General features: G+C 46.5%; 1 protein-coding gene across 1 annotated transcript in view; it reads left to right on the forward strand.

Annotated features, from left to right (window-relative positions):
- Positions 1–21401, forward strand: part of LOC124616366 (NADPH oxidase 5) — a 450136-nt gene that overhangs the window by 228473 nt on the left and 200262 nt on the right. The window contains exon 4 of the mRNA XM_047144676.1: positions 341–438. Within this exon, the coding sequence (XP_047000632.1) occupies positions 341–438 (98 nt within the window). The remainder of the gene's footprint in view (positions 1–340; positions 439–21401) is intronic.

A 21401-nucleotide genomic window follows, 5' to 3' on the forward strand; every position in this document is an offset into this window, starting at 1 on the left:
CTTAAAAGACTATGAAACTACTTCGTATTAACTATAAAAAGTGAATATGATGAATAACTCGTATAAAATACGTGACTCGAATTTAGATTTGTCGTAATAGGGATAACTTTACCTTCATCACATATAAAAATGTACGAATGTGTACCCACATAAGTTGAGAACTAAGCAGACAGAAATAAATATAAGTATTCCAGGGCCTCATTATTTTCGTTTCTACTTGATATATATTTTATGTATTAGTAACTAGAAAATGGTGTTATAATACTGAAATTGCTGATCGCAATAGCTATTTTTCCAATTAGTGATTCAAACTACCATATATGTATTGAATTTGTTGCAGATCGTCGACAAATTATTCCGCCTTATAGACCAAGACGGAGACGGCGTTGTCACCACAGAAAAGGTGATGGAGTTCCTCGCTAATATCACGAACGCCAGGTAAGTCATTCCAAAACATGACATTTCTAAATGCTTTCTGTGCTGATGCCTTTCGAAAATCATATAGTACCACAGCAGCTGATATGAAAGTTTCACACCTACCACAATATCTTTGTAGATGGTTACATATCGTTGAATTCCATTCTACTGAACGTCAAAATCGCAAACTGGGCATTCGAACTTAATACATAAAATTCAGACGTTGAGCTTTTTAAACAATATTCTAATTTTATGTACTAAGTTCTGATTATCAGTTTGCTGTTCTGCAGTTATGTACAGATTGAACGGCATCTTACTGTGACTGAAACGACTAATGACGGTTTGTACAATCAAGACTCGTAGGATGAAGATTCATTATAATTCGCGGATACTTACATTTTTTTCTTCAGATGTACTTCTTTAACTATCTCGAAATTAGTTTCCGTGGCTAGACTTGATTTCTTTTCCCGGTTCTACATTTGACTGGAAACGTTTCTAATATAAGTGAAATGCTAGACCACAAAGCACCTACGTGTAAAAGTCGTGCTATTACAGACAAAGCAGTATCTCTAGCTCGGTACAGTCTATTAATAAAGTGGTATTGAAACAATTTTATCTGCATCAACATGGATACACTGCAAATCACATTTAAGTGCCTGGCAGAGGGTTCATCGAACCACCTTCATAATTCTCTATTATTCCAATCTCGTTTAGCACGCGGAGAGAACGAACACCTATATCTTTCCGTACGAGCTCTGATTTCCCTTATTTTATCGTGGTGATCGTTTCTCCCTGTGTAGGACGGTGTCAGCAAAATTACTTCACAGTAGCTTTTAATAATATAATTCTGTAGAGCATGTTCGTTCATAACAATCTGAATCTCGGATTGTCGTACAGAACTACCAGATTCGCGTACGTTCATCAGAGTCAAAGTGCAACACTCCTTCTTGCATGTATTCATGGGAAAAAGTCTCAATTTGACAATCAGCAAAGAGGATTCGTTATTCAAGAATCCTTGGTATGTCAGGTTCATCAGCAATTACATTCAATATATACACTATTAGATCAAATGTATCCGGACACCCTCCCCAACAACATACGTTTTTCATATTAGGTGCATTGTGCTGCCACCTACTGCCAGGTACTCCGTATCAGCGACCTCAGTAGTCACTAGACATTGTATGAGAGCAGAATGGGACGCTCCGCGGAACTCAGACTTCTAACGTGGTCAGATGATTGGGTGTCACTTGTCATACCTCTTACGTGAGATTTCCACAGTACTAAACATCCGGAGGTGCACTGTTTCCGAAGTGATAGTGAAGTGGATACGTGAAGGAACACGTACAGCACGATAGTCTGCAGGCCGACCTCGTCTGTTGACTGACACAGACCACCGGCAGTTGAAGGCAGTCGTAATTTGTAGTAGGCAGACATCTATCCAGACCAACACACAGGAATTCCAGACTGCATCAGGATCCACTGCAACTTCTATGACAGTTAGGCTGAAGGTGAGAAAACTTGGATTCCAAGGTCGAGCGGCTGCTTTAAGCCACACATCACGCCGGTAAATGCCAAACGACACCTCACTTGATGTAAACAGCGTAAAAATTGGACGACTGAGCACTGGAAAAACATTGTGTGGAGTGACAAACCATGGTACACAATGTGGCGATCCGATAGCAGGGAGTGGGTATGGCGAATGCCCGGTGAACGTCATCTGCTAGTGTATGTAGTGCTAACAGTAAAATTCGGAGGCGGTGGTGTCATGGTGTGGTCGTGCTTTTCATGGAGGGGGCTTGTACCCCTTGTTTTGCGTGGCACTATCACAGCACATGTCTACATTGATGTTTTAAGCACCTTCTTGCTTCCCACTGTTGAAGAGCAATTCGGGGATGGCATTGCATCTTTTAACATGATCGAGCACCTGTTCATAATGCACGGCCTGTGGCGGAGTGGTTACACGACAACAACATCCCTGTAATGGACTGGTCTGCACAGATTTCTGACCTGAATCCTATAGAAAACCATTGGGATGTTTTGGAACGCCGACTTCGTGCCAGGCCTCGACATCGACACCTCTCCTCAGTGCAGCACTCCATGAACAATGGGCTGCCATTCTCCACGAAACTTTCCAGCACCTGATTCAACATATGCCTACGAGAGCAGAAGCTCTTATATAGGCTAAGGGTGGGTCAACACCATACTGAATTCCAGCATTACCGATGGAGGGCGCCATGAATTTGTTAGTCATTTTCAGCCAGGTGTCCAGATACTTTTCATCACATAGTGTACTTAAAATTCGAACAACTGGAACACAGCTCTACATCGGTGCGAAACATGGATAATGAAAGATAAAAACGAAATAATTAAAATGTGATGTTTCAGCAGGGTGTTTCAGCAGGGTGTTTCAGCAGGGTGTTTCAGCAGGGTGTTTCAGCAGGGTGTTTCAGCAGGGTGTTTCAGCAGGGTGTTTCAGCAGGGTGTTTCAGCAGGGTGTTTCAGCAGGGTGTTTCAGCAGGGTGTTTCAGCAGGGTGTTTCAGCAGGGTGTTTCAGCAGGGTGTTTCAGCAGGGTGTTTCAGCAGGGTGTTTCAGCAGGGTGTTTCAGCAGGGTGTTTCAGCAGGGTGTTTCAGCAGGGTGTTTCAGCAGGGTGTTTCAGCAGGGTGTTTCAGCAGGGTGTTTCAGCAGGGTGTTTCAGCAGGGTGTTTCAGCAGGGTGTTTCAGCAGGGTGTTTCAGCAGGGTGTTTCAGCAGGGTGTTTCAGCAGGGTGTTTCAGCAGGGTGTTTCAGCAGGGTGTTTCAGCAGGGTGTTTCAGCAGGGTGTTTCAGCAGGGTGTTTCAGCAGGGTGTTTCAGCAGGGTGTTTCAGCAGGGTGTTTCAGCAGGGTGTTTCAGCAGGGTGTTTCAGCAGGGTGTTTCAGCAGGGTGTTTCAGCAGGGTGTTTCAGCGAGTATGGGATGACAACGTTCTGCAATGAGTCAGCAACAGATAATGTCTAATAAGGAACTTAATTAATTGAAGAGAGAATAGTCGTGCATATGTGACGTGCTTAACCTGTGCTTGATGAGAGAGTGGAAGTTAACTATCACACACACACACAAGCGGAAACTGACAAGTCCTACACAGATCTACTTAAGCATTTGAATGAAACAGTGTGACTTGCACAAGACTTCCATCACGATCATGGGCTGCGACATTTATCGATCTGAATTAACCTAGACGTCGGGCTACGCTACAATTCAGTCTGTTCCCAAAACCAAGCTTAAAGGAGGGGGATGGGGATAACACCACACTCTAGCTACTGTATCTTATTTCCGTTTCATAACTGACTACTAAATAATATCATAAACTAACTCTGAGATAAAAACCGATCGAGGTGGCGCCGTGGTTAGCACACTGGACTCTCAAGCGGGAGGACGACAGTTCAAACACGCGTCTGGCCATCCTGATTCAGGTATCCCGTGAATTCCCTCAATTGTTTAAGGTAAAGGCCGAGATTGTTCCTTCGGAAGGACACGGCCGCTTTCCTTCTCCTTCCTTTCCTAATCCGAGCTTGTGCTCAGTCTCCAACGACCTCGTTGTCGACGGGACATTAAACACTAATGTACTCCTCCCCCCCCCCTCCTCTTCCTCCTCCTCCTCCTCCTCCTCCTCCTCCTCCAAGATAAAATCTATAAGTACCTTATTCATCCCCCAACGTCACATTTACCAACAGTTTACCACAACAATTCGTACTAAAAGAAGCGCTGTATGTTAACATCGATGTGTGCTTAATGTTTTTGGTGTTTTCGTTTCTAAAAATCAGACGGTTAACGTTTTCTGCGCTAAAACTGCAGCATTTTTTAGTTCGCGTGACGAAACAGTTATGTTTCCATGACATTACGCGCATAGTGCCGTGATTGGCTGGTTATGAGCAACCGTCATGGCAATTTTGTTGTATTTATAGTTGTGTATTACGAAAATACGCATTATAAACGATATGGCGTACACAACCACTCAGCTGCATTGTACACAGTTCTGTTAAAATTGGGTGTATATCCATGCCTAGCCTTGCACTGGTTTTGTTCTTGATTTATGTTTACATCTTAACCGCATGTTCCAAAATTTCACCTGATAAATTGCGCACTGAATCCATACTGTGTTGATCTTGAACTCGTGGTTTGCTGCTGTCTTTCGCAAGAAACCAAAACTCACTATACTGGTGCGTAACACACTCACAAAAAGAAACTTATTATAACGCAAAATACCCGCAGTGAGAAAGCAAGGAAACTAAATTAACAGGACATATTTCGCGCGCGGGCTGTATTTCGCGCCCTATTCCACTAATTTGTGAGACACTCACTACGTGGTGATACTTATGTTACCGTACTGTAGTGCGCTCCTGCGAGACATCTGCAAACTTATACCAACGGTGGATAGAATAACCAATGGCAGAAACAAAAAGTCTGAAACATTATGAAAACAACAACATTAAACGTCGATTAATGACGCATCAAAGCATAGTAGAGATATAAAGACACAAGGATTCGATAGCAAATTTTCATCAACTCTTTTTATTACCTTTTGGTGCGTGCACTGGACCATGAATGTTTTGTGCAGGCTGGCAGACACCCTTAGGCTGCAACACCAGAGCCTTTGGAACCCCCGTAACAGCTGTACTGCGAGGAAGCCACGCCCCCAATCCTCTGCTACATTTACTGCAGCTAAGTGGCATTTCAAGGCGCAGCAAACTAGCTACTTCCTACCTGTTCTAAAGCACACATATCAATTTCCAAAAACGTTGACCAGCATTATTAAAATCCTTGTGCGAAATATGCGAAATGCGTTCTGATAATTCAAATACTGTAATACCTTACTGAGAAATTTATCTTGATATATATTTTGGAGCGGCTCCGCCTCAGAGCCTTTTAATTAAGAACCGCGCCTTACAACGATAACGTATGTAGATGCGTTCCTTATCAGACCCCACAGGTTTTTAGGTTCGTGTAGATGCATATCTGGTAAAAGCCTCAACTGCAGTAACATCTGTCTGCAAAGTAGTTGAAAATACTTCTATTTGTGCTAGATTGCAGAGTCCAGGGTTATGAGTATACAGATTTATAGTTTCAGAATTGCTAGTACGTTGGGTGTTCACTCATAGGCTCAGAGAAGAACTGTCTACTTATTATCCCCCTCGTGGGTCTGGGGGTTAGAATAGGCCTGAGGTATTCCTGTCTGTCGTAAGAGGCGACTAAAACGAGTCTCCCAACGTTCAGCCTTTATGTGATGGTCCCCTATAGGCTTTGACCTCCATTTTTCAAAATTTTCCCGAAAAGCGAGCCAACTGGGGAAAGGTGCATCGTGTCCACCGTGCACTGAGATCTTGAGCGTATTTCCTCGTCGTCGCATTTGTCCCGCCTATTCTCCATCTCACGGGCGAAGACACCTTCCTGGATGCGTTTTCCACCATGCACTATGCAGTGTCGCTTTCAGCGTCGACGATGACCATGGACTTCTTTGCACCTGATATCCAGCACAGTAGCCAATCCGTTGTGGTGGGGCCGCCATGTACCCTGCTGGTTGTAGCCACCTCACCACACTGGGATTGCTCTGTTGATGCCTGCGCTGTTAACTCCCCACATATGCTAAGAGGCAGATGCCCGTCCCCCTGGGGCATCAGGACCCCTGCAATGGTAATCCTCCCAGGTGGCCTTTGCTGCGGGTGGCGCCCTTGGGGAGGGCCCTTGGTCGGAGTGGGTGGCATCATGACGGATGACACACCACAAAGTGTAGTACATCATCTCTTGATCTCTTGCTGGTGGTCAAACACCAGCAGTCTCCAAGCAATCAAGGTGTAACTTCAATGCAAAGAAATAAGACACCAAATCGTCCCCCCCCCTTCCCACCCTGGCCACACCATAGGAGGAACGCCAGGCTAAGAAAGGCAATGAAGCTTATTCACCCCAGTATCTCATATGTTCATGAGTTGATGGCGAATCTTTGTCAATGAAACCTCTTTTTTTGTGGAAAATATTTAAATGACAAGTTTGGGGAGGTGGAGGGCTTGTCCAAAATGCGGAAAAGGTCCATCTTGATCAAAACAGCATCCTCTGCCCAGTCACGGGCATTACTCGCCTGTGACAGGCGAGGGGATGTTTGTTTCCATCACACCCTATAGGAGCTTAAATATGGTCCAGGTTATCTTATTTCACAGGGATCTTCTTTTGCAGTCTGACGATGAACTGCGCGCCAATTTAAAGCAGCAAGGTGTCCATTTCGTCCAGCACGTCCACCGGGGTCCGGGGGATAATCAGATTGCCACCGATACCTTCATGTTCGCCTTTGAGGGAGAAACATTACCCGAGAAGGTCAAGGTGAGGGTCTACTGCTGTGAGGTTAAGCCATATATCCCTCCCCTGATGCAGTGTTTTAAATGCTGCAAGTTCGGCCATACGTCTTCCCGTTGTACTTCCAGCGTCACATGTCGGGGTTGCGAATGCGCATCACATCCCAATATCCCAATACTACCTGTGCCTCGCCTCCCATCTGTGTCAACTGCAGTGAGCACCATTCGTCTTGCTCGCCAGACCGCAGGATTCTCCAGAAAGAAAGGAAAGTAATGGAATACAAGACCATGGACTGACTGACCTATACTGAGGCTAAGAGATTATACGAAAGGCTACATCCTGTGCATATGACGTCAACCTACGCCACCGCTATGACAACGGTTTTACCATCTTCCGTTGCACCCGATACAGTTGGCTCTCAGAGCCGTCAGACTTCACCTGCCCCGTTGATGATGGGAGGGCACTTCCCTCCCTGTTGCTGCTCCTGCGCAACCTACGAGTTCAGGAGCAACACCTTCCCCCCAACCATCGAGGACATCAGACCCCACGTCTCATCCGGAGAAGGATAAGTCTTCTTTGGCTTCTCTCGCCAGGAAGAGATCCCGTGGGTCATTCCCTTCCCAGGTCCCTACCACTGGCAAAGCTGACACCCGCCAGTGGCTGAAGCAAACCACAGGTAGCTGGTCATAGGGCTTCACAGTCCTCTTCAGTCCCTGAGACTGAATCAGTGATGCCCTCCCATCTGGACAAACCCACGGAGCAATGAGAGAAACCTAAAAAGAAAAAGGCACCGAAGAACCAAGGCACTGTGGTAGCACCCACTCCACCACTACCTACAAGCTCTGTGCCTGAGGATGAGGTGGAGATTCTGGCGTCTGCTGAGGACCTAGATCTTGCTACGAATTCAGACACAATGGTTGTCGCAGAAGTAATCGTCTGGTGGCAGCAGGAGACCCTGAGGCGTAGACGGCCTCATTGAGAGTTTCATGCCTTCACAGTCTCACGAGCACGTAATCATCCAGTGGAATTGCGGCGGTTTTTTCCACTACCTAGCTGAGCTATGGCAACTGTTAAGCTTTACCCCCTCTTTCTGCATTGCCCTCCAGGAAACACAGTTCCCGGGAATGCGGACTTCTGCCTCCACGGCTATAAGGGATATTACAGGAACCGTAGCGACTATAGTAGTGTGTCAGGTGGAGTTTGCGTCTGTGTCCTGAACTCAGTATGTAGTGAACCTGTGCCCCCTTCAAACCCCTCTTGAAGCTGTGAATGTCAGGACTGGGACGACACAGGAAACTATCTGAAATGTATATCTTCCTCCAAATGGTGCAGTACCCCTGAACGTATTGCCTGTACTGAGTGATCAACTCCCTAAATCTTTTCTACTTTCAGGAGATGATAATGGGCATAATCCCTTGTGGGGTGGCGCCACACTTGCTGGCCGAGGCAGGGAGGTCAAAAATTTGGTGTCATAACTCTACCTCTGCCTGTCAAATACAGGTCCTCAACACATTTCAGTGTTTCACATATTCGGCCATTGATCTCTCGGTTTACATTCCTGGCCTTCGCCCACCTATCCACTGAAGAGCACATGACGACCTGTGTGGTAGTGACCACTTCCCCATCTTGCTGTCACTCCTCCGGCGTCATGCACATGGACACCTACCCAGATGGGCTTTAAACAAGCCAGACTGTTGTCACCGCTGAAACCCCCACATGGTCCATTGGTGTTGCCGTTGAGCAGGTCACTACAACGATCGTTTCTGCGGCAGAAAACGCTCTCTCTCGTTCTTTAGGGTGCCCCAGCGAAGGATAGATCCTTGGTGGTCCTCGGAAGTCGCTGAGGCCATTAAAGAGCCATGGCGAGCTTTACAGCCACATAAGCGGCACCTTTCCCCAGAGCACATAATAGCTTTTAAGTGGCTCCGTGCTCACGTTCACCAGCTTATAAAACGACGGAAACAGAAGTGCTTGGAGAGATATGTGTCGACCAATAGGTGCCATACGTCACCTTCCCAAGCCTGGACAAAGATCAGACTTCTTTTTTGGGTACTAGACCCGAACAGGTGTCCCTGGCTCCCTGGTATTAACATCAATGGCGTGTTATCTACCGACACAAACGCGATTAGCGAGCACTTGGCTGCTTACTAGGCTCGAGCCTCTGCATCGAGCAACTACCTTCCCCCCCCCCCCCCCCTGCCCCCCCCCCCAGTCTTTCGCACCATCAAACGGCGGATGGAAACGATAGTCCTCTCGTTCACTACATGCCACAGTGAACCCTATAACCCCCCATTCAGAGAGTGGGAGTTCCTCAGCGCCCTTGCACATTGCCCCGACACAGCTCCTAGGCTGGATCAGATCCATAGTCAGATGATTAAACATGTCTTTTCTGACTGCAAGCGAAATCTCCTCGTCGTCTATAACTGGATCTGGTGTGATGGCGTCTATCCATTGCAATGGCCGGAGTGCACCATCGGTTTGGTACTCAAACCCGGTCAAAACCAGCTTGATGTGGATAGCTACTGGCCCATCAGCCTCACCCACTCCCTCTGTAACCTGCTGGAACATATGGTTTGTCGGCGGGTGGATTGGGTCCTGGAGTCACATAGCCTACTGGCTCCATGTCAGGGCGGCTTCCATCGGGGTCGCTCTACCACTGATAATCTTGTGTCCCTCGAGTCTGCCATCTGAACAGCCTTTTCTAGACGCCAACATCTGGCTGCCATCTTTTTTGACATACGTAAAGCTTACAAACGACCTGGCTACATCGTATCCTTGCCACATTCTATGAGTGAGGTCCCAGGGGCCAGATCCCGATTTTTATCCAAAACTTCCTGTTGCTCCATACTTTCCGTGCCCAAGTTGGTGCCTCCCATAGTTTCCCCAATATTGGGGAGAATGGCGTTACGCAGGGCTCTATATTGAGTGTCTGTTTTTAGAGCCTATTAACGGTCTAGTAGCAGGTGTAGGGCCGTCGGTCTCACCTTCTCTGTATGCAGATGACTTCAGCATTTCGTACTGCTCCTCCAGCACTGGTGTTGCAGAGTGGCGCCTACAGGGAACCATTCACAGGGTGCAGTCATGGGCTCTAGCCCACAGCTTCCCGTTTTCATCCGTACAGTCGTATGTCATGCATTTCTGTTGGTGTCGTACCGATCATCCGGAACCAGAACTTTACCTTAATGACGATCCACTCACTGTAGCGGAGACATACCGATTCTTCGGTTCGTTTTCGACGCCCGATTGACTTGGCTTCCTCATCTTCGTCAACTTAAGCGGAAGTGCATGCAGCACCTGAATGCCCTCCGCTGCCTGAGCAACACCAATTGCGGTGCAGATCGCTCTATGCTGCTGCAGCTCTACAGAGCCATTGTTCAATCCACCTTGACTGTGGGAGTCTGGTTTACGGTTCGGCGATGCCCTCAGCGTTGCTTTTCCTCGACACAGTGCACCACTTTGGCGTTCGCCTAGCGACGGGAGCTTTTAGAACGAGTCTGGTGACCTGTGTCTTGGTAGAAGCCAGAGTCCCTCCATTGAAGGTTAGGCGCTCACTACTGCTCGCCAGTTACGTTGCACACACTTGTAGTTCTCCAGTGCATCCGAATTACTGTCTCCTTTTCACAACCACAGCGGTTCATCTCCGCATCGGCAGTCCAGGTCAGGGCTTACGATTGTGGTTCACGTCAGTTCCCTTTTGTCTGAACTGGAGTCCTTCCCGTTACCACATCTCCCCGAGGTCGATTCACGTACACCTCCATGGTACACACCTAGGCCGCAGATTCTTCTGGATCTTTCGCATGGCCCTAAGGACTCCGTTAACCCTGTAGATCTCCCCTATCACTTCCTCTCGACTCTAGATATGTACCGAGGCCATGAAGTGGTTTACACCGATGGCTCGATGGCTGATGGTCACGTAGGCTTTGCGTATGTTCATGGAGGACAAATTGAACAGCACTCCTTGCCAGATGGCTGCAGTGTTTTCACTGCAGAGCTGTTGGCCATATCTCGTGCTCTTGAGCACATCCGCTCATGCCCTGACGAGTCATTTATTCTGTGTACTGACTCCTTGAGCAGCCTGCAAGCTATCGACCAGTTCTACCCTCGCCATCCTTTGGTAGTGTCCATCCAGGAGAACATCTATGCCCTGGAACGGTCCCATCGTTCAGTGGTGTTTGTGTGGACCCTAGGACACGTCGCAATCCCAGGCAACGAACTTGCCGGCATGCCGACCAAACAGGCGTCGCGGAAACCGCTTCTGGAAATGGGCATCTCTGAAACTGACCTGCATTCTGTCTTATGCCGCAGGGTTTTTCAGCTTTGCGAGACGGAATGGCATAACAGTGCGCACAAGAAACTGCATGTCATTAAGGAGACTACGAATGTGTGAAAGTCTCCCATGGGGTCCTCTCGCAGGGAATCAGTTGTCCTCTGCCGTCTCCGCATTGGCCACACATGGCTAATGCATGGACCCATCTCTGTGTCACTGTGGCTCACCAACGACGGACGTCCACCTCTTGCTGGACTGCCCACTTTTAGCCGCTCTGCAATGGACTTTTAACTTTTCCAGCACCCTACCTTCGGTTTTGGGCGACAATGCCTCAACAGAATCTTCAGTTTTACATTTTATTCGTGATGGTGGGTTTTATCATTTGATCTAAGTTTTAGCGCATGTCCTTTGTCCCTCTATGTCCTTCACCCTAGTGCTTTTAGGGTGGTGGTTTTAATGTGTTGCATAGCGGCTGGCTTCTTATTCTCATGGTCAACCAGCCATGGTAATCTTCTCTCTTGTTTTGATCTGTTCTACATGTTTCTTGCGTCTCTCTGTGGTTTTCTTGTCCGATTTTGTCCATTTTAGTGTTTGCTGCCCTTCTGTCATTCTTGTGGTTTTCTCCTTTCTTCCAGCTGTGTTTTGTATGTCTCTTATTTTACTGCCACCCTTGTGGAATTTTTTAAATCGGAACGAGGGACTGATGACCTTGCAGTTTGGTCTCTCAGCCCTCTTTTAAACCAACCAACCAACCAATCTACTTATTACATATCAGTTTCGTAAAGAACCTAAAACATCACTCAGGCCACTGCGTCCAACATGTTGCCAGCCTAGAATTCCTACAAAAATTATCCATTAGAGACATGTCTGCTTCATAATAGAGATCAGCAATAACTGATTTTCCTGCCTGAAGTAGTTATATTGAAAAACAGAACTACGTACTTGATAACTGTAGTGAAATTCAATTTTAAATATGCAACATCGAACCATAGCACGACGCCGTGGCAGGGTACAAGCAGCGACATGTAGGCAAGGAATTAGTGCGACATTCGTGTCTTTCCGTGCGTGCGGTAAATGCTGAAATGTTAACTACGGCGACATTGTTGACAAATGCGTTCAAATAGGACCAACATGCTTCTATTCTTTTCTTGTTTCTCAAAGAACGAACACCGGTAGAAATCCGTCGGAGACTTAAGAACCTGTATGGGGGCAGGATGTCTGTCTGTCGAAAACCACAGCTGTGCAATGAAAACAGCGATAAGGGGTGCCACTGCTTCGTGATAACGTACGTCCCAACATCGCAAATGTCGAGACACACACTCGAGCACCCTTTTCAAAGCCCTGATCGCTCCCCATACGATCATAACGCTTTCGGTCCTTCAAAAATGCTTCGAAGGGTTAGCGATTCCTGTCGGACGAGGATGTGCAGCAGAGAGTTATGGAGTTCTTCACGCAGCAGGACACGGTGTTACCAAATGGGTGTCTTCAACCTGGACTGTTCGTGGTATGACTGCCTCAGAGGTCATGGTGGTTTTTGCTGGTTGGCATACCGATTTTGGACTGATCGGCCTTCTAACGGGAACTTTTTGATCGCCATTTGTAACATTTTTGTTGGCTGACGAGTAGATTCAAACACAAGTAAATATAGTAAAATTTTATATTGTCTGTACAGAATGCAAGTTCTTTTGGTATGAAATCACGAGATAATTATTTTAGCAACTTGGGTTACAATAATACTGCTTGGGTAATATTTAAAAATACAAATTACCACTTTCCCAAAATTAATAAGTCAAAACAAATAATAAAAAATGGTAATTCAATTGCGTATATTGTGAAAACGATGTTTCTAGCATTGAAATCGGACTTTGTGGTAAAGCACCTGCCTGGAACAGAGGGGTCGCGGGATCAAATACAACCCAGACAACGGAAATTATTAATCTCTCTTTAATCTCTCTTCATGAAGTGAAGATTCGCCAAGAATGCCATGCAGTTCGGATTCCACGTTAAACTGTAGGTCCCCTCTAAAGTCAGTTGTCGGGGTCCCGGGTTCGATTCCCGACGGGGTCAGGGATTTTCACCTGCACCTAGATGACTGGGTGTTTGTGCTCATCATTTCATCATCATTCCTGAAAGTGGCGAGATTGGACTGAGCAAAAGGTTGGGAATTTGTGCGGGCGCTGATAACCACGGAGTTGAGCGCTCCATAAACCAATCAACATCATCATAAAGCCGGTTGGATAACTAGATGGATTAGGAACATGCAAGTCGTCGCCCGTGAAGTAATTGTTTAGATGTCGCTTTGCTAATCAATTCTACCGAAGTAGACACGCTGTATTTCAGTAACAGCACATCGTTCATGTATGTGTTTCGGCAGCCACAAAACTGAGGAATAGGAAGACGGATGTCGGAGTAACCAATCTCCAGATCAGTTTGGCTCAGGCATGATTTTATTCCATACCTAAAGAAATTAGAGGCTTTGAAACGGACTGAGCCTAATGAGACTACGGCAGCCTTCTCAGAATCATATTTCAGGAATGAAATATCTTCACAGAAAAAAGGGGATTAGGTCGATATAAAATTTGATATTGCACCAAAAATGCGGCCCACAAAGCTATCATAAAAATAAAAAAATAGTGTTTTGTAAGAATATAGCACCACGGGTCACGGTGAAACGTTCCCTTTACCCGTCCTCGGAGCGTTTGTGGCGTTGCCCGAAGTCCTTATCACAGCTGTCGGTTATTTACACACGTGGACTATTCGTCTGCATTGATGCACCGTTATATCAGTCTAAATTAGGGTCACTAGCGTCGCTTCGATTCAGTGGAAAGTGTTAATCTTCTCACTAGTACAAAATCAACAATTAAAGACCTGTACATAAATTTAGACAACATTGTCCGTGGAGTACAGCGATGTGTGCTACATTTAAGTCAAAATCAGCAGTCGAGATCGAAATATTATTTATTTACCAGTTTCGGTTTATGTTAAAGCCATCCTCAAAATTTTTTTGTTCCTTTTGGCTGGTGCTGGCGCCTCCTCGATTTTTTCGTGATACCATGATCTCGGCTGTCCAATGACTTTCAGATGCCGGACTGCTGGATTGGAAATGCACATAGCACATAGTTCATACACCGCCTCTGGCTGGCTCCTAGCAACTTTTACCCATAATCTCAACAACAAAAATCACAATTTAAAATTAATGAATAGCGCTAAATTGCTTTTCTTCTACAGCATTACTGTTATTGCGTTAACCTGTTTTCAGCTTACAAGGCCATCTTCAGACATTCTTCTGACGGGAGTCGTCAAAGAAGTTACAGTGTTTGTAAACGACATTTGAAATGAAGTTACACGTCTAGATTGAAGTAGAAAAATACGGTAACTAACATCTTTGACAGTGTGGTGGGAATGCAACGTAAAAAGTAAAAACTTGAACAGTAAATAAATATGAAGGGACTAAACAGGAAGAACTTGAACACAAAACTGGAACAGCAAGCCTACATAAAGTTTATTTATATAAACAAAACTAATAAAATAAAATTAGTACTTGACAAGGCTACTTCAGGAGGTATAAAACACAGAGAATGATACACAAACCAATATGAAAAATTTATAATTCTTTGTTTTAATTGGTTTGTGTATCATTCGCCCATGTTTAATACCTCCTGAAGCAACCTTCTCATGTACCAATTTTATTTACCTCCTGAAGTAGCCTTGTCAAGTATTAATTTAATTTTATTGGTTTTGTTTATATTAATAAACACATGTAGGATCAAAAATGGTTCAAATGGCTCTGAGCACTATGGGACTCAACTGCTGAGGTCATTAGTCCCCTAGAACTTAGAACTAGTTAAACCTAACTAACCTAAGGACATCACACACATCCATGCCCGAGGCAGGATTCGAACCTGCGACCGTAGCGGTCTCGCGGTTCCAGACTGCAGCGCCAGAACCGCGCGGCCACTTCGGCCGGCCATGTAGGATCCTTGTTCCAGTTTTGTTAAAGTTCTTTCTGTTTACTCCCTTCATATTTATTTACTGCTCAACTTTTTGCTTTTTACATTGCATTATCAATAAACTGTCAGACATGTGTAAACTATGCTAGCGGCAAGACACAATCATTGCCTTCTGTGCGCGACTGCAATGGAAATACTATCGACGACAATGCTCCCACAGCAGAGTTACTAAACGAAGCTTTCCGAAATTCCTTCACCAAAGAAGACGAAGTAAGTATTTCTGAATTAGTCAAGAGTAGCTGCCAACGTTAGTAACTTATCAGTAGATATCCTCGGAGTAGTGGAGCGACTTAAATCACTCAATAAAAGCAAGTCTTCGGTCCAGACTGTATATCAGTCAGGTTTCTTTCAGAGTATGCTGATGCAATAGCTCCATACGTAACAATCATATACAACAGCTCGCTCGACGAGAGATCCGTACCCAAAGATGAGAAAGTTGCACAGGTCTCAATCAATATTCAAGAAAGGTAGTAGGAGTAATTCACTGAAGTACAGGCCCATATCATTAACGTCGATATGCAGCAGGATTTTGGAACGTACGTTGTGCTCGAAAACTACGAACTACCTCGAAGAGACCGATCTATTGACGCAAAGTCGATACGGATTTAGAAAACATCGTTCTTGTGAAACACAACAAGCACTTTACTCATGCGAAGTGTTGAGTGCTATTGACAAGGGATTCCGTATTTCAAGATTTCCAGAAGGCTTCTAATACTGTTCCACACAAGCGGCTTGTAGTGAAATTGCATGATTTTACGGAATATAGTCTCCGTTATGTGACTGGAACCGTGATTTCCTGTCAGAATTGTCACAGTTCGTAGTAACTGATGGAAAGTCATAGAGTAAAACAGAAGTGATTTCTGGCGTTCCCCAAAGTTCCCTCTTCGGTTCCCTATCTATAAAAACGATTTCTGAGACAATCTGAGCAGCCGTCTTAGGTTAGCAGCTGATGCTGTCTTTTATCGTCCAGCAAAGTCATCAGAAGATCAAAATAAATTGCGATATGATTTAGAAAAGATATCCTTATGGTGCCAAAAATTGGCAATTGACCCTAAGTAACGAGAAGTGTGAGGTCATCGACATGAATGCTAAAAGGAACCCGTTAAACTTGGATTACACCATAAATCAGTCAAATCTAAAGGCAGTAAATTCAACTAAATACCTAGACATTAAAATTACGAACATCCTAAATTGGAGAGCACCAAAGAAAATGTTGTGGGAAAGGCAAACCAAAGACAGCGTTGTATTGGCAGGACACTTAGAAAATGTAACAAATCTGCTGAAGAGACTGCCTGCAATACGCTTGTTCGTCCTCTTTTAGAGAACTGCTGCACATTGTGGGATCCTTATCAGATAGGATTAACGGAGCACACCCAGAAAATTCAAAAAAAGGGCAGCTCGTTTTTTACTATCGCGAAATAGGAGAGAGAATGCCACTGATAGGATATACGATTTGGTGTGTACATCATTACAACAAAGACGTTTTTCTTTGCGGCGGAAGCCTACGAAATTTCAGTCACCAACCTTCTCCTCTGAAAACGAAAATATTTTGTTGACACCAACCTACATAGGGAGAAACGATTATCATGACAAAATAAGGATAATTAGAGCTCGCACGGAAAGATAGAGGTGTCAGTTTTCTCCACGCGCTGTTAGTGATTGGAATAATAGAGAATTACTGTGAATGTGGTTCGATTAAATCCCTGACAGGCACTTCATGTGATTTGCAGAGTATAGATGTAGATGTAGACTGTACGTTTCTGATTCAACCTATATGTGTAGCTTCTTTACCAATGTCATTTACAAACATTGTGACTTCCTTGGCGACAACAGTCAGTAAAGCCCTCTGCCCCCAGGGGGGTCCAAAACTCTTTTGTGGATACGTGTGTAGCGAGCACGGGACCCCGAGCTAATGTGGCCCTCCTTCCTTTCCAGACTGCATACCTTCCTTTTCCGCATTCTTCCCCATCCCCCATCTTCGCCCCTCCCCCCTCACCACCACCTCTTTCCTTCCCTTTCTCCCTCACTGGGAGTATGTTTTGTGCCTACGTCCGGAGACGGACGCTCGAAAATGTAACACATTCTTCACTTTCTCTGCTTGCAAGTCTTCGTCCTTCCTTTGTCCTTCTCTTTTCATTACCTCTTCTCTTCACCCTTTTCTCTGCTGTGGCGTTTGAGACCCTTCTTCTTTCCTTTCCCTTTCTTTGTTTTTCCCTTTCGGTTTTTTCCTCCCTGTGCGTGTCTGAAGGCCGACCCACGCATTTCCATGCATAGCCAGTGACGGGGTAATGCGTAATTCCCCACCTCGGGTAGACAGGTAGGACACGTACGTACCCCCTGGTAACGGCCAGGCCCAGGGAGGGGTGATTACCCGAGCTGATACTTTCCGAAAGTGCCGATTGGTCCCTCCGTCCGTTTCTCGGGAGGTGTGACCTGAGGTGTGAACAATCACCTAAGGTGGGAGTGCCCTCAGAGAAGGCCCCCACGAGGGAGGAGCGCGCCATCCGAGACGCCGGTAAACATGGGGGATACTTCCGCAATGGTTTCCTCATCTTCTACTGTCTGCTCACAAGTGTAAGTTCAATGAGTCTCAGCCACAGACAGTCCTTCCATCGTTGCCACAGTTCCTTGTTTCTCGGTCTGACGAAGGTCACGACTTCTCCACGGTCAACCCTTTCATTATTCAGAAAGGTGTCGACGCAACTGCAGGTCCTGTAAAGTCGTGTTCCAGATTACGAAATGGCACCTTGTTGTTAGAAACAGTCAGTGCCCTCCAGACACAAAAATTGCTGCGTACTTCCCTGCTACACACCTTCCCTGTCCAGGTGGAAGTGCACTGCACTTTAAATTCCTCACGTGGCATCATATATACACGCTCCCTCGACGGATTGTCTGACGAGGAAATTCAACACTACCTGTCTGACCAGGGCGTAATGGCTGTTCATCGAGTCATGAAAAGGGTTGACACGAACATCTTTTCAACCTGTACTGTCTTCTTGACATTTGACAGAGTTCAACTCCCATTGACATAAAAGCGGGCTATGAGATAATTTCCGTTCACCCTTACGTGCCAAACCCTACGCATTGCTATCGGTGTCAGTGGCTCAATCATACCAGCCAGTCCTGTTCCAATCCAGCCAAATGTGTTATGTGTGGCAAGGATGCCCATGAGGGTGCTTTTCCACCTCCATCCCCTCATTGCATCAACTGTGTGGGTGATCACGCTGCTTCCTGTAGAGATTGCCCCATTTTTAAAGACAAAAAGCTCATTCAGGAAATCAGAGTGAAGGAAAAGGTGTCGCCCATTGCTGCTCGAAAATTATTCGCCAGTCGAAAGCCCACTGTGCCTCAGGCAGGTAAATACAGCACTGTCCTTGCCTCTCCTCGCCCATCAAAGGAGGCAGCCACGCAGACTTCTGATCTCACCTTTAGTGCCACGGTCGTCAGATCGGCCAGCGCAAAGATCGCCCATTCAACCTCCCCACTCTCGCCTGCTCACTCTATGGCTCACCCTTCATCGGGTTCTGCTAAATCTCGAGCCCCAAAATCAGACACCCGGACTTCCAAAAAAGAGCCTACTCGTGAAGATTTTTTACATACCCCAACTTCACAACCATCGGCTCCTCCTTCATCTAAACATCCTGTTTCCAAGAAGGCTAATAAGAAACCCAGTTCCTCTCCTCCTCCGCCACGGCGTGTCTCATCTACAGCACCACCTGGCGGTAGCCGCCCTCGGCTGTCCTCTGTGTCGCCGAGGCGCACTGCTGGCGGCCGATCAACTGGCCGATTGCTGGTGGCGGAAGCTGCTCCTGAACAACCTATGGATCAGGATCTCCTGTCTTCGGCCGAATGCCGTTCCACGCTGTCGGTCGCAAGCTCTGAGCATTTGTTGAGTTGAGGGCAACCTTGGTCCTATTCTTCCATTTTCTGTCCACCCTATGTCCATTATCCATTGGAATATCCGCGGCATTCGAGCCATTCGGGATGAATTGTCGATCCTCTTACGATCCTACTAGCCGGTCATCTTCTGTCTTCAGGAAACAGAGCTGTGTCCGCACGACTGCTTTGTTTTCTCCCATTTTCAGTCAGTCCGATTTGATCTCCCCTCTGTTGAAGGCACTCCAGCACATGGAGGACTCATGATTCTTCTCCATGATAGTCTCCATTATCACCCAATCCCCTTAAACACTTCCTTCCAAGCTGTCGCTGTCCGTCTTTCCCTTTCTGGATACACCTTCTCTCTTTGTACTGTATACATTCCATCGTCCACACCAGTGGCACGAGCTGATCTCCTTCATCTTCTTGGTCAGCTTCCACCCCCCCCCCTATTAGCTTGTTGGGGACTTCAATGCCCATCACCCGCTTTGGGGTCTCCACATCCTTGTCCGCATGGCTCACTATTGATAGACGTCTTCCACCGAGCGGATCTTGTTTGCCTCAACACTGGGGACCCTACATTTTTGTCTGCCTCCACGACAAATTTCTCTCATTTGGACCTTTCGGTCGGTACTGTTCCGCTAGCTCGGCGCTTCGAATGGTTCGCCCTTGCTGATACACACTCGAGTGACCACTTTCCATGTGTCCTTCGATTGCAGCCACAACTGCCATATATGCGCCCGTGACACTGGAAGTTTGCCCAAGCTGATTGGACACTTTTCTCGTCTCTAGCGACATTCGATGACCGTCACTTTCCTAGCGTCGACGATGAGGTCACTCATATTACAGACGTTATTCTTACAGCTGCGGAACGTTCAATACTTCGCACCTCCGAATTGCCCCAGCGCCCTCCCAGTTCCTTGGTGGAACGAGGCTTGCCGTGACGCAATACGTGAGCGGCGACGTGCTCTTCGCGTTTTCAGACACCATCCTACTCTGGCCAACTGTATCCGCTGTAAGCAGTTCCATGCGCGATGCCGTCGCGTCATCTGCAATAGCAAGAAGGCAAGCTGGGACTTCTTTACTAGCTCATTTAACACCATCACTCCCTCCTCGGAAGTTTGGAGTCGGATTCGACGGTTATCTGGCGCGTCTGGTTTCTCCCCGGTCTCTGGGCTCACTGTCGCGCATGATACATTAGTGGCCCCCGACCCCGTCGCAATTTCTAACTCACTGGGTCAACACTTTGCTGAGATTTCGAGCTCTTCAAATTACCCGTCAGCGTTTCTCCCGAAGAAACGTGCAGCGGAAGTGCAACCTCTTGCTTTCTCCTCTCAAAATCGCGAAAGCTATAGTACTGTTTTCTCCATGCGGGAACTCCAACATGCAGTCTCTTCTTCTCGCTCCTCCGCCCCAGGACCGGATGGTGTCCACATCCAAATGTTGCTGCATTTATCATACCATAGTCTGCGTTACCTCCTCTCGCCTTTATAATCGAATTTGGACCGACAGTACTTTTCCAGACGATGTCGGGAAGCTATCGTCGTTCCTGTTCCGAAACCTGGAAAGGACAAACATCTCCCCTCTAGCTATCGCCCCATTTCTCTCACGAGAAGTGTATGTAAAGTTTTGGAGCGTATGGTGAATTGCCGTTTAGCTTGGTGGCTGGAGTTCCGCAGTCTTTTAACACCTGCCCAATGCGGTTTCCGAAAGCATCGTTCTGCAATTGACCATCTTGTTGATCTCTCCACTTATATCGTGAACAAATTTCTCCGGAAACACCAAACAGTAGCAATATTTTTTGATCTGGAGAGAGCATACGATACCTGTTGGAGGACAGGCATCCTCCGAACACTGTTCTCTTGGGGCTTTCGAGGACGGCTGCCCCTTTTTCTTCGCGAATTTATGTCAGAGCGCACATTTAGATTGTGGGTGAACACTACTCTCTCCCGTACTTCCTCCCAAGAAAACGGGGTACCCCAGGGCTCCGTGCTAAGTGTTGTACTGTTGGCAATTGCCATAAATCCAATTATGGATTGTCTCCTTCCTGATCTCTCGGGCTCCCTCTTTGTGGACGATTTTGCTATCTACTACAGCTCTCAACGGACCAGCCTTCTTGAACGACGTCTTCAAGGTTGTCTCGATCGCCTCCACTCTTGGAGCATCGAAACAGGCTTCCGCTTTTCTCCCAGTAAGACCGTTTGTGTTAATTTTTGGCGTCGTACGGAGTTTCTTCCACCTTCCTTACATCTAGGACCTGTCAACCTTCCGTTTTCGAACGTCACTAAATTCTTGGGTCTTATGTTTGACAGAAAACTGTGCTGGTCCTCCCACGTTTCCTATCTTTCGGCTCGTTGTCTGCGATCCCTCAACACCCTCCGTGTCCTGAATTGGACCTCCTGGGGAGCGGACCGAGTGGTCCTTCTCCGCCTCTATCGCGCCTTATTGCGCTCGAAATTGGACTATGGAAGCATAGTTTACTCCTCTGCTCGGCCGTCTATTCTTCGG

This window comes from Schistocerca americana, chromosome 5 (genome assembly GCF_021461395.2).
Source record: "Schistocerca americana isolate TAMUIC-IGC-003095 chromosome 5, iqSchAmer2.1, whole genome shotgun sequence".
NCBI classification, from domain to species: domain Eukaryota; kingdom Metazoa; phylum Arthropoda; class Insecta; order Orthoptera; family Acrididae; genus Schistocerca; species Schistocerca americana.